The sequence below is a fragment of the Dermacentor variabilis genome, chromosome 6 (genome assembly GCF_050947875.1).
Source record: "Dermacentor variabilis isolate Ectoservices chromosome 6, ASM5094787v1, whole genome shotgun sequence".
NCBI lineage: Eukaryota > Metazoa > Arthropoda > Arachnida > Ixodida > Ixodidae > Dermacentor > Dermacentor variabilis.
The window spans coordinates 155233875-155247974 of record NC_134573.1 but is presented as its reverse complement, the minus strand read 5'-3'; the positions used below and the strand labels follow the sequence as shown (position 1 = coordinate 155247974).

General features: G+C 47.9%; 1 protein-coding gene across 2 annotated transcripts in view; it reads right to left on the bottom strand.

Moving 5' to 3' along the window:
- Positions 1-332: 332 nt before the first annotated feature.
- The window catches only part of LOC142584411 (solute carrier organic anion transporter family member 74D-like), a 33798-nt gene continuing 20030 nt past the window's right edge, over positions 333-14100 (bottom strand). For both annotated transcript variants that reach the window (XM_075694557.1, XM_075694558.1), the window contains 2 exons: positions 7190-7254; positions 333-987 (listed from right to left, as the gene is read on the bottom strand). In XM_075694557.1, the coding sequence (XP_075550672.1) occupies positions 497-987; positions 7190-7254 (556 nt within the window). In that variant the 3' untranslated portion in view covers positions 333-496. The remainder of the gene's footprint in view (positions 988-7189; positions 7255-14100) is intronic.

The following is a 14100-nucleotide window of genomic DNA, read 5'->3' as shown; positions in this document are numbered from 1 at the left end:
GTTAATTCGCTCGCTGCTGCTGCCTGGCTTCCTCACTCCAGCGTTTCAACAGCTAGTTTCCGCGGTTATCGAGTGTGGTGTGTTCATGCTTGCTTGTGCGCGCGTGACAACGTACTTATTTAATTTACTTAGTAAGCCTATATTTACGAGTGTACACGGCCGATAAATATACTATCCGTATGTCTTATAGCTGTCCACTAATTCGCTATAGCAATCGATGCTTTGCGGTTCGGCAAAACCACAACTTTTTTTCGTTATTCTTGGGAACAATGGTTTCCGGCTACTTCTAAGGTTATAAATAATAAATGCCACCTTGACTGCTGTTACGAAGTGAATCTTTTTTTTTTATTTGCATCGTGCTTGCTTGAGTGCCATTATACTGAAGTCCCTAGGGATGAGAAATAGGACAAGTGGTGATGTGCATGAATGGCAAACCGTTTATATTTAACGGGTCGGAAGACTAGGACGCGATGCAACGAGTGTTTACTTCGAACATTCAGGTGGCAATGTTCGCGCCTTGGCTTGACTTCTCATGTTCCTTGCCATCTATGCTTGGCTTGCGGCTGCCTGGTTGGCTGCTCTGGGTGGGCTCAGATTCGTGAACGTTCGCTTCTCGTTCTGGGGCGCGCGCTTCTGGGTCGAGCGCATGCGCTTCTGCACTGGCCTCCTTGCTGCTCGCTGTACGCTTGATGGGTTGCTGCTTGTACACGACACTGCTGTACTTATTGTCACTCTTATAGAGAGACCCGGCTTTATCGACCTTAGCGCTCTCTCCGTGAAAGTTCTTGATGAGCTTGCAGTAGTATGTCATGATGCACAGGAAGAAGAAGCTGATGGAAGTCATAAGCGACGAGAATCCGGCGATCAGGTAACGCATTTTGCCCAGGTCGTATATCCAGCACACTCCGGTTTCGCCGCACTTCTCCTCCCAGACGGCGCACGAGAAATCCGTGAGGGCACCGTAGATGGCCGGGTAGGGCAAGAAAGCTGCGATGAGTCAAGGAAAACAACGGACAGTTTAATGTATCCGCCAATGATGTCGCTGCGTGCAGCGCATGACAGAAAGCAGTGTGTGCTATTCGTCGCCGCCATAGGCCACCTTCTGAAACTGTGTAGCCAATATCAGCCGCTACGATGTGAAACCACAAGCCGGAGTCATATCTCCGCGGCAAGAACGATATCGAAAAATGCGCTCTCGTGGACACGCGAGAACACGTGAGAACGTCCCGCAAAGGCCGCTGAGCCCGCAGCGGGCGCCACGCTACTTTTGAAAAGCTGCGCGTGCAAGATACCGTGCGTGCTCCTGCGTACTGCGCATGCGCACTGACGCCTCATCGGTTTTGCTGTGTACGCAGAGCTGCTGCGGACACCCAACTAAAACTGTGTAATGACACCAAGCCGCACAGGGAAAATTATTTGTAGTTCTTATGTTCATCACTTATGTTCGTATCACGAACTTATGTTCATCTCCTAGAACTAACCGTGGAAGGGTCAACCAGCGCCACCGCTCCCGGCCATTGTTTGTTGATGTTATTGTTTGTTGGCTTCTTATGCTGTGACTAATAAAACCGGGCACCTCGGTTTCCTTTCTTCTCGTTTATTACATAGCGAAGGTCTCTAATCTGGCAACTTTGATGCCCTCAGGTAGGAAATCTGGATTTATTGACCAATTGCTGGCACCCAAATAGATCACGTATTTGTGACGCCTGCGTCAGAAAGGATGTTCCACAACCTCCGCCAAGGTTTATGAGTGGCGGCGCCGGCTAACACTTCCAGATTTAGTTCTAGCACATAAACATAAATACCCCAGGAAGTGGATGGGAAAACGGCCCTGCAGTAAATCAACTGGTAAGAGCATCGCACGCGTAATGCGAAGACGTGGGTTCGTATCCCATTTGCGGCCAGTTGTCTTTTCATCCACTTTAATTTCCACTTATTTATCATTGCTTAAATTCAATGAAGAACTACCAGTAATTTCCATACGCTGTCCTTGATGTCACTGTTTCTAAATATATATAGAGAGAGACAGAAAGAGAGAGAGAGATTTCTGTCATGAAGGTCGGACGCAGGCCGAAACGTCGTACGAGAAAACAAACGTTTTCCACATTCCCATGTTCCTTTGTATGCTTCTAAAACAACTGGATCATTCAAGCAAACATTCACTTCCCATATACAGGGTGGCCCACGTTGCTTGAGCCAAGAATTTAAACATGAAAGGCGCGTCGGAAGCGAATTGAACCAAACGTATACTATTCGCAATAGCCTATAGTAATTCAGGTACTTTTTCGGTGTTTCGGTTTCGGTATAGTAATTCAGGTGTCTTCCCGCAACTCACTATACAATTAAATTTAATTACCAAACATATTAATTATTGGATGACGACCGCAAATATGATCCGCAGATTTGTAGAGCACCTTCAGAAGCCCCCAATGGAATTGCCTGTACGATACGTCTCACGTAGTCCCTTTTAACGCGAGAGTGTTAAGGAGCCTGTGTGCGCAGAAAATCCGGCGTCGGCGTCCCGCGTCGGCGTCGGACGCTGATTCGGCAAAAAGAAATTCGGACCAATTTCCGAACCGGCATATTCAACCACTTCTCTACCACCAAAGTTGCTCGTACCTTGTGTTTAATTATTTACAAGCCTACTCCTCGGAACTTTGAGAACGGCAGCCCGCAAACAAATGTAATCGAAAAAACACCTACAGCGCATGTTCTTTATGTCAGCTCTTCTCAGACAGAAATTTAAAGTTCGAAACAATAACGCGACATCGACCCACAAAAGGTCGCGTTTCCACCAGAAAGCTCGCCTTCGTGCATAGCGTTCGCTGCCAGTGTTTCCCGGTAAACGTTACTGCTACAAAAGCTGCCAGTGGCCGGGAAGCATGAAAAGCAGTACGGGGACTTTGAACGCTATCGCGTTCCACTTTTAAAGCGAAGTCCTCTAAATTTTTTCCAGGTTGCAAAGAAAGTCAGCGAAATATGAAAAAAAAAACACATGACGGAGCGCTTCCGCAGCGGTATCGCGCTGCTCTCAAGCGCGCGTTCTGTGAACAAGATCTGCTCCCGTCGGATGACGGCGCAAATGCAGGCTGCTGGCCGAGCGCTGCCGAGAAGACAAAGAACGCCTTGCCGCTTCCCCGCCACCAGTGGCAATATTTTTAATATTTTAATTAATGTAACCGCTTTGTAACACTATATGATCAGTCAACATGACCTACATTATTTACTTAGACGTCTCATGTTTGCCTCCGTGCAAGCTACAGATAAAAAATGAATTTACAGCAGCGTATTGAGGTGTTTTACCTCAACAATACATATACGTAACGAAGATGACATGAAATTCCTCGTTTACCTTGAGAGTGCAAGGCTACTAATGCAACACGACTCAAAAGAACATAAATCACCCAGCTCTCCTGGCACAAGGAAGCAACTTAGTCTACATTACCCCTCAATTTTCCTGGATCTCGACGTTCCTGATAGAAGTAAATTTTCCCCGACGCGCTTGGCCGCATGTCGTTAACACGGCGATGACAACTGCCCGAGCTTTATACAAGTCAAATACTACGCTTCCATTCTTGATCTGCCTGAAAGCCATCGTGAAATATTCATTGAAGTAGCGAAAGTCGTAAGAAACGGAAGGGGATTTGCTCAGATTCCTGTGAACGAGCTCATCCGCTTCGACATGTGCTACGCCTTTCTGTACAATCGATATGTCGTATTCATCTGCTGTGTTCTCAATCTGAACACACACACAAATAATGAGCCATTTCACTCTGTGCAGGTGGGTGACCAGTGAAGCTGTGTAGCACACGATAAAGAAGTAACACAGAATTTTTAACAAAGATGCGAACGCATTTATTGTCTAGATCAGTGGTCATCGTGACGAAAGGTACGCACGCGCATTTATTTTTATACATCCGCGTTCATTCATGTTTCACATTCGTTATACACGTTCGTGCTTTCATTTCGTGATATATTTAGGCAAAGAATTTGAGACCGAAATCACCGCACCTACTTGCAGCGGGCCAGTGCCGTCTGCTCCTTTGAAGGGGGGGGGGGTCAAAAAAATTGGAGGACGCTTAAGCTTCGCCTTCAAGAGTGGAACGCGACAGCGTTCCCGTAGACCCGCCAAGGGGTGGAAGACAATGGGCTACGGCGCCGCGACTACGCGCCGCGCATCGGACGCGGTGAGCGCCGAGCAACGCAGCGTTCGGCGCGACAACGAAATGTGCGCCTGAGCAAGCGACGCACGCCTTAGAAACAGCTCGTTTCTAAGGCAACACCGCGTTCACTAGAGGCGCTTTTGTACTACTTTGAAGCATCGAACTCGTGGCTCAGTGGTAACGTCTCCGTCTCACACTCCGGAGACCCTGGTTCGATTCCCACCCAGCCCATCTTGGAAGTTGGTTTTTAACGCGATAGCGTTAAGGAGCTCGTGTCGCAGAAAAGCCGGTGTCGTCGGCGTCGGTGTCGGCGTCGGCGTCCGCGGCGTTGGCCGTGAGCGATAAATCACGGCAGGCACTTCATAAATAAAAAGCAACTTCCAAGATGGGCTGGGTGGGAATCGAACCAGGGTCTCCGGAGTGTGAGACGGAGACGTTACCACTGAGTTCGATGCTTCAAAGCGGTACAAAAGCGCCTCTAGTGAACGCGGTGTTACCTTAGAAGGCTCAGGCGTGCGTCGCTTGCTGAGGCGCGCATTTCGTTGTCGCGCCGAACGCTGCGTTGCTTGACGCTCACCGCGTCCGATGCGGGGCGCGTTGTCGCTGCGCCGTAGCCCAATACCCCTTGGCGGGTCGACGGGAACGCTGTCGCGTTCCACTCTTGAAGGCGAAGCTGAAGCGTCCTCCAATTTTTATTTATGAAGTGTCTGCCGTGATTTATCGCTCACGGCCAACGCCGCGGACGCCGACGCCGACGACACCGGCTTTTCTGCGACACGAGCTCCTTAACGCTATCGCGTTAATATGCGGGCGCTAGCATGATGCGCGGCAACGGAGCCAGCCGTGAACTAGACGACGAGGAACGCGCGAGCAGTGGCACGAGCCATTGCTGACGATGATAGTCGTTGCTCACATACATTTGTTGACGGACACGAAAAATGCATGGAACCCTCGTCGTAAACGGCTTCGCTGTAATTTATTCCCATTGATGCTGATGAATGTACAGCTGCGCTTGCGAACGTCCATCAATCAAATGCACTTAGTGATATCGGGGAACGCGCAGCGCCTAAATCCATTCAAATAGGTCTGATAAAGACTTAAACGAAAATACAGCATCAATTTTGCGAGCACACTGTGATTGATGTCTGTGATGACCACTGTGCGAGGAAGCGCTATCACAATGAGAAAACCACAAATGCGAAGACAACCGTTGTTTCATCGTGGTCACAGAGCCTATGCGTCGTACAGAGAGTATCAGCCGCTTACATGTAGTTTTTGAATAACAAACTGCGTTCTATAAAGCCATTTGTAAAGTAACTTTCCAAACTTTGAAGTCCATAAAACGCTGCAAGTTGTTAATACTAGTCGCTAAAGAAAATCGTGTGTCGCTAAGTCGAATACGTTTTCGCTAAACAAACAAGAAAGTCCTTGGACCCAATAAGAAAACCGTTAAAATGAGTACACTGATTACAGACCCGTAAACTGTGAAAATCAACGCAGACTTCGTGTCTTCAGAGCTGGTTAGGCTAGAAGGCCCTAATAAACACGGGACGACGCAGCGGCGGAATATTAAACTTGTTTTAGACTTCCCGGCGACAGCCTCCCCTGCAGGCGTGCTGTCAGGCGTGCAGGCGTGCTGTATGCAGGCGTGCAAGGGGTGTCTCGCAGGCAGCTCGCCCCGCTACGAACCATTGCTTACTGCGGCCGGCTTAATGTCATCTGCTACAGCACGTGGCGACGAGGCCCGAAAGAAAATCCTAGCTGCCCAAGCAAGGGAAACGTACTAGAAAAGCTGGAGGTATTCTAAAAGAAAACGTCGCCTCAGCTGTTGTTCGTCAGTGCGCAGTCGGCAGTGCCTGATTTCAAAAGTGGGTGAGAGAGGGGGAGGCAAGTGCTCCCCTACACCCCCCTCTCCCCAACCGGTTGATACGCCTATGTTGGGCAACATATTCAAAAGGAAGCCAGCTAGAATATTAACTAATGGGTGCTTTTCTCGTTACTAACGCAGTTAATTATTTTGCTATGCATTGTTTTTCTTTCACACGCTCTGGCTACTATACTTTTTGTTGCGTTTGCACCTGCCGTGGTTGCTCAGTGGCTATGGTGTTGGGCTTCTGAGCACGAGGTCGCGGGATCGAATCCCGACCACGGCGGCCGCATTTCGATGGGGGCGAAATGTGAAAACACTCGTGTACTTAGATTGAGGTGCACGTTTAAAGAACCCCAGGTAGTCAAAAATTGCCGGAGTCCCCACTACGGTGTGCCTCATATTTGGAATGTGGTTTTGTCACGTAAAACCCCATAATTAATTTGTTGTTTTTGCATTGCTATCTTGTAAGCAGTGAACCGGATCCCCGTGCCTGCGGTGATGTTTTCACAGTGTTTCTACCGCTTTTCAAATGTCCCATTGATCACCACATTAAATTGCCCGTTGCATGATGTACCCTGTCCCTTACGTAACACCCCTGATAAGGAGGCCTTTAAGGAAATAAACTGATCTGACCTGACCCAGCCTCAAGTGACTTGTGCTAATGCGGGAACGAAATGCGTATTGTAGCTTGAACTGCTGAAATAGAAATTTATGCAGTGCAAGCACGCACTTCTTTATTGCCATATTGATTATATAAACACACCAGGCGCATTTCTGCCATCGGCGTCGCCCTCGTCGTAAGATTCCGTATAAAGTCCAAGGGCGATAAAAATCGTCGCCGCGCCCCATATGCTGCATGTGCGTGTGAAAGCGTGCGCGAGTGAGCCGGCGATCGCTGCTCAATCTCATGCACGCAAGGGAGGAAGGCGTGGAGGAAGCGCGCCGTCTTCGGTCGCATGCAAGGTTCGACGGTCATCGAATGTGTTCATCTTTGCTTGTGCGCGCGTGACATCATGCTTGTTAATTTAGCTAGTATGCCTATGTTTACAGGTTTATCGATAAAGTTACTATCCTTGCTTCGCATAGCTGTCCACTAATCTTCTATCGCAATTTATGCTTCGCCTTTCGCGCGAGACTGGGCCTTTTTATTACTCACCGAACAAGGTCAGAGCAAGCATGTAGGTATTGAATGCAAGGCTTTTGTCCCTCGGTTCTGTGCACCTGAGGAGAGAAAGAGAGAGATTCCTTCATTTAAAGTCAGTTTTCAACGACATTTCACTTTCTATACTGATAACCATTACTAATTTAGCCAAAGTGAAATTACACTGATATGTACTACTCGTTTGAAGCGAGTATCTGCAAGGTTGGTAACTATTCAATTTTCTTATGAGCAGCCTTTAGATAACGCCTGTAAGTAGGCGACACGTGCACTTTTTGGTTAGCGGATGGAACTTCAGGTCCCATGACGTCACCTCTGAACACTGTTAGCGCGCCGTGAGTAGCCGTGGTCGGCCCTGATCTCAGAGGTAATGTTGAAGAGCTGCGTGTTCCGAGCCACGCGTTGCTTCGGGTGATCCACACCAATTACGAACGTAAAAATTTGCATGGAGCCTACTCTATACTACTGAAACTATGGGCGCTTTACACGACCCAATACTTATTTCGAGGGAACCATTGGATCGCTAATCCTGTTCCTACATACACTCTCAAGCAAAATTACACCCTTTTACCACACAACGATAATTGTCATCTGTCTTGCCCGAACTTCCTTTCTTTAACGCGACGAGCCCGATACTTTCCAGCAACGAACGACATGCGCGTTACCAGCATGACATAGCATTCCCGACAGGAAAGTAGCGGGGGCGGCGTTTTCAAGAAAGGAAACGCAAGCAAGGCAGATGACGATTATTGTTGTGTGGCAGAGATACACCCAAAGGGTGTAACTTTGCCTAAGAGTGTAACGTGAGTGAATTCGAAAGGACACTAGCACTGTCTCTTATTAACTCGGATCTTCAAGGATACCGAAACAGTAAGCGCCTTTAAATTGAGACGCAGTAACTGCCTTGAGACAGAATGCGCCTGTCTCACTATGGTCTTTTTTATTTTTTCATTGTAAAAAGTGTTCTAGAACTCATGAAAACTGATGGCCTGCGGCGATTCTGTCCACATCTTGCATACGCTTTTCTTTCAGCACTGTTTCCAAATTGGGAAACAAGACGCCACTGGAGGTAAGATCCAAATAACAGGGAAGGTAAGGTGCCATTTTCATCCCACCTTTCATCACGAGTAGCTGTGGATGTGGGATCACTATTACGGTGCAATAGCCATGCGCTTGAGTTCCACAAATCGGGATGTCCTTGTTTTTTTTTCTTTTCAAAGCGAATCTTTCTTTGAATCTCCTCCCGACTTTCCAGGCGCTGCTGCTGCTGTAGTCTCGCACGCGCACACTGCTGTGTTTCTTGCGACAAGACCACATGGCGCTCGCCTCCTGGTCTTGCTCAGTGGAGGACAAGAACTAGGAAGCTTACCAGCAAGTATGCGGCATGTATGATGAGCAAAACGGCAACGAATAACGTCAAGTGGAAAGTCAGAGAGGCTGAGGGAACCTCATGGGTGGCGGCAATGGAAAAGAAACCTGCTATATGAGTAACTACTTAAGAAGAAAAGACCAGATCAGGAAAGAAACAATTTATGATAATTCAAAAGGAAGCTCTTTACTTTTCGAGGCGATATCAGGATGCCTTAGAACATGCACGTATAAAGCCAGGTACAACAAGGAGGGAGAAGCATGGTCTTGCTGCGGCAAAGCTAGGGAAACGATGGAGCATCTTTTATTAGAGTGTGAAGATATCTGCCCAGCGGTCGATTTAGGCAATTCTGGCCTCCTTGAAGTCCTTGGGTTCTGCGAGAGCATGGGTAAGTAAGCATGTGCGCAGTAGACATTAGTAACAGGTGAATGGAAGATTGGCGAAAATAGGGAAACGAGAAACAACGGAGGCGTACAGAAACAAAGTTCACAATGGGGGTTCGGAAAGTTTGATTATAGGAATTTATCGTGTTTCTCGTCGGCCTTTCTTTCTTTAACATAGGTAGTACATTAGGCAATATAATAACAAGAGTTTAGTGGCGCAACCCCCCACCCCATTCCGAAGGGGACGTTCAGAGCATCCATCCATCCATCCATCCATCCATCCATCCATCCATTCATGCTCGCGCACGCAGCCGGGTTTGTTGCAGCCCCACCAGATCGCGCTCGCGTCGGCGCATCCCGGCCGCTGGCGGCAAGGCAACTTTGTGCGTATGGGCGTGCTGTGCTTGTTGTCCTATGCAACAAAAATGTCGGTGCTGGGCTGTGGAGGTCGCGTGCTACGCTGTGATGGTGTAAACATTACAGTCGTCTATTGCCTGAAGAGAGCAATTGCAGCTGGCGTCTAAACAGCGTTCTGGTCACCTAATATTTCTTTCAAGCGAAGCTTGTATTGCCTCATTGCTTGCCGGGCTGCGGATTGGACCTCCGGGTTTCGAGATCCCCACGCTAACCGATTCAGCCACGGTCGGTTCATCGTGATTGAAGCGGTATGTGATATGCATCCAGAAGCACACACAGCGCAAGGCGCCAGCCAGTCACGGTTGTCCCCTCTCTCTGGAAGAGGGAAAGGGTGCGATCGTGCGCTCGATCGCCTCGGCGCCCGTCGTTTCCCGCCAGTTCTGGCCCGTCATTCATATAGGGAGGTCATGCTGGGTTCGTTCTGCTGAAGCGCCGGATGCGTTGAAGGAATGGCAGTGGGAGCGTCGTGCGTATCGTGGTGCGTTTGGCTGAAGAACAGGCGGCGCTTGATGAATACCGCCGGGAACTCGCTCGAGAGAGGGCTCGTCGCCGACGTGTCGACCTCGCCGTGAGGGAGCGCGAAGCCGAGGCGTTGCGACAACGAATATCCGCGGATCGCGAGCTTCGCTTGCACTCCTCTTCCCTGTAGTGCAAGAGCGGTCAATTTCTTTTTCTATTTTTTTCTGGATTACATCATGCAATCGTTGAGTACGTCAAAGTAAAACTGCGTCTTCACAGTCTAACTGTCGTCACATATTCAAAACAAACAAGTCCATCTAGGTCGAAAATAAAATTTAAAGAGAAAAGTGAACTTGATGCAAACACGTTTTGCGTTAATGTCCAGCGTCGCAGAACTGACACATACGGTGACAGTGGCTCAAAGAAAAAAGAATTAAAAGCGAAACAGTGCAGTGAGCTAACAAAACTTTAATGAAATACTTATGTAGACTATGGCGAACGATAGGGCAGCATGCGCGCCTAGTGGCACGCGTCGGTGTTAACTACCCTCTCGCTTCAGTTAAAAAAAAAAAAAAAATTGTAGGCCGCGCTACATACAGTATCGTCAGAAATTGATGCCAACTTCCTTTTCACAAAGCAGTCTTTCTCACTCCTCCCCGCCCCCCCCCCAATAAAAGGAAAGTTTGACGATAACTTCAGAGACAAGACGAACGCGACAAGCTGTATATCATCCGGCATTATTAGGCAGAGATAATTAAGATGGACAATTTGAATGCTTACCGCGACAAACTTGGTCCATTACCAATGTTTTATGCTAAAACACCCGTGTGCTTAGATATAGTTGCACGTTAAAGAACCTCAGGTGGTCCAAATTTCCGGACACTGCTCGCCCCCCCCCCCACCCCCCTACGGTGTGCCTCATAATCAGATCGTGGCTTTGGTACGTAAAACCTTATAGTTTTTATTACTAACGTTTTAATCACACCGCATCAATGAATTCATTGCTATATTTTCATGCGATGTTATCATTACTTCAAGTACATGATAACATTTAAAAAGATGTACGGATCTAGGATCACATTCTGTCGAGCATGTAATAATGGGCGGTTTGGCACTTGAGCAACACGGCGGACTGCTGCAACGCTCAGAAGACAGCATATATGGTATGAACGGACAGAGGTTATCACAATCTAGGCAAACGCATTTCCTCGTCTAGACAGCTCAAGATTATGTATTGTCTCTTGCACGTTCAAATGTTACTTTATTTGCGCGCACGCGACTATCGTGCCGCTTGCTTGTGGTATTGTTTTTTTTTAATTGGGCATGGGCAAAACGTGTCATCAACACGACGACATGTTGTTTCTTCGGCGTCACTTTCGGCGTCATGACGTCATAACAAATACACACACTGGGAATCGAAACCAGATTATTCGGGGTGCTCTGAGGCGTGCCATTAATATTGGCACGTTGCACGACACAGCCGAACAAAGAGAGAGTGAAGTGTGCGCGAGGAAGGCGCAGGCTGGTGCCTGTTGGCGTCGCATAACCGTCCTGTGCCTTGCTCTATGCAAATCATCTATCATCTTGTAAACAAACCCATCCCATCCGTAACAATATCATAGCGAAGCTGTCTATGGCTAGCATCTGGGAAAAAAATATGTCCGAGATGTTGGCAAAAACAAGTGGCGGTGGTCGCTCTGTGAATGTTATCATCTTCCGTCTATGTATGAAGTGCATTACCGATTCCGCGTGATGTTATCAGTCGCTGCGGTCGCTCTGACTGTTATCATTTTATCGACCAGGTTATGACGCATGACCTTCATGGCCATATATAAAACGTGGGATGGCGGCGCTCTTTCGCTCCCATTGGAGGGTCGAAAAGTGTAATAAAACGCAATAGTGTACCCACCAATCGACGACTTTAACGTCGGCCTAGCGCGAACCGACGGCATGTACAGGCGCCCAAATCTTTAACTGGCGTGCGCGAGCGGCGACTTTTCCGTGCGTCAGCGCCGTATGACGGGGCGAGGCTGGAAACAGCTTAGCAGACGATGGGCCCAGCTGAGCGCGCTTTGTCCGTATGCACTTAGCCTCAGACTCTTTGCAGCCGCGCCCCGTCATACGGCGCTGACGCACGGAAAAGTCGCCGCTCGCGCGCGCCAGTTAAAGATTTGGGCGCCTGTATATAGTTCCCTTCCTGTTAGAACGGTTTGGAATTGAGTGCTACACGGACGTTAATGTGCCGACCACTCGTCACCGGTCATGTATAAGTTTAACCTTTGGCAAGAACGTGTCTAGCATATGGCAGCACAACCGATCGCGGTGTACCACAGTGACCACAAAGCTATGGTCACTGTGGTGACGAATGAGGCAAAATAAAGAGGATAAAAACCACGAAATACTTATGCGTGTCTTTATTTAATAGGTATAGCAATAATCATATAAAACAATATAGTCAGTATAGTCATCCCAATACAGCTCCTGGTTATCCTTTTTCAGAGAGTGGATGGGCAATAACTTTCTTTTTAATGTTTCGAGACTTAGGGCCCTCATTTACTGAAAAGGGAAAAAGTCGGAACGGTCATGTGAGTAGTCCTTAAATAGTGTTGCGTGTTCATCTTGTTACTAATACTATACACCTAAATTTGCTTCTTTTTTTTTTTACTTTCGCACCCGAATTTAGAGCAAGTGGACTTAATGGCGAATCCAGTCGACATCTGTAAGCGCGGCCCGCGCTGAAACTGTTGGAATGATGACCTGATGGCTGATGGAGAGCGAAGACGGTAAGCACGGAAATGATAACAGGTTGCGGGCTCATTCGGGACTCTGTCGCCGCCGTTAGTTCAGCCTGTTTCCTCAGTTCCCGGCGAAGGAGGGCTTACCCTTACTGGTGCTGTGAATTATGGCCAGTACCAGACGATAGAACGCACTTCAACAAGCGCGTCTGTCTGAATGAATGTCATAGACTACATGCATGCGCATTTGTTCACTGCAAAATCTAACACACTGATATCAAACTTCTGCGGCTACAGCAAGAAACTGAGCTCCAGCAAGTGCGCTTAGAGTACAACAGGCAGCGTCCATGAAGCCTTTCACGCTGACAGCAGTTTGGAATTTCATGAAAATGTGACATCTTTAAGAGTCCAAAGAACAACGGCAGCGTCAGACGCCAATAGTCTGGCTTTGCGTGACCAATGCACTCCTGGCGGTTTCCGGGTTCAAATGTTCTATTCATACCGTTTTTCAAGTTCGTAAGCTTATAAGATAAACGTCTATTTATTTCGTTCTTTTCCCTGTCTCACGTTTTCATCCTTTTCGCTTTTCTCGAGGCGTAAGACGTCGGGGAGCGTGGCTGGTGGTTGCGTGTCGTCCTTATCTCAGTTGTGATCCACCGCAAGTTCGTCAATGTCGCAGTTTGGCATGAGTCCGGCGCAGGCAAAGCTTAAAGTTACGAAAATGAGGATCTAGCCGAGTAACGTTGCAAGCCTCGGAGGTACGAAAGAAGCTGAAGAGCCGTATCAGTCGAAAAGATGGCCTACTCGAGGTTTCACATGTGCTGCTCTCAAATACCTCAACTCCGTCATGTGCGGTCATATTGAGTTGCTACGTTGCAAAGTCCACAGGTAAGTGGAAAATGTTCTCGCTGCTGAGCTTTCACTGTTTTTCGCTACTCTAACGTTGTTGAATAGTTCCCGATACCTAGTGCCTCGGCGTAGTTTTGCGTGATCAGTTCCTCCTGTCGGTTTTATCTAGCACCTGAGTTGCAGCGTTACGCAGATTTGATGTTCTTTCTTTCGTGGTACTTCGGACAAACAAGCCTTCCTCATTTCCTCTCACGCGGCGAAACAGACAAACTCGGCCATCCTTTCACCGATGGTTAGATGCCCATTCATCCTGACGACGCGGTGTACGCTGAAAACGTGAGAAAAATCTTCGAATTGCCCTCAACTTCGTTCGTACGAAACGAGTTCAAACACTTCTTCCAAGAGGATGTTCGTGAAGTGATGATGCTTCTTATTACCCAGATGCACTGCTCCGGACTTTTCTTTTTTTTCTATGTTAGCCGTGTGGTACAGATTTAGAATTCTTTGCTGAACTACCTATACAGAATAAAACTCGAGAAGCTTCGTAAAAAGGTCTCCGCGTGCTATCGACATGAACGCAGCAATTACATACGCTGAGCGCTAGGAAATCAGCAAGACGAGGCAAACAGCTAACACATTACTCGTTGTCCAGATGAGCAAGAAACTCATACAGCTTGTACAAACGGAACAAAAAGA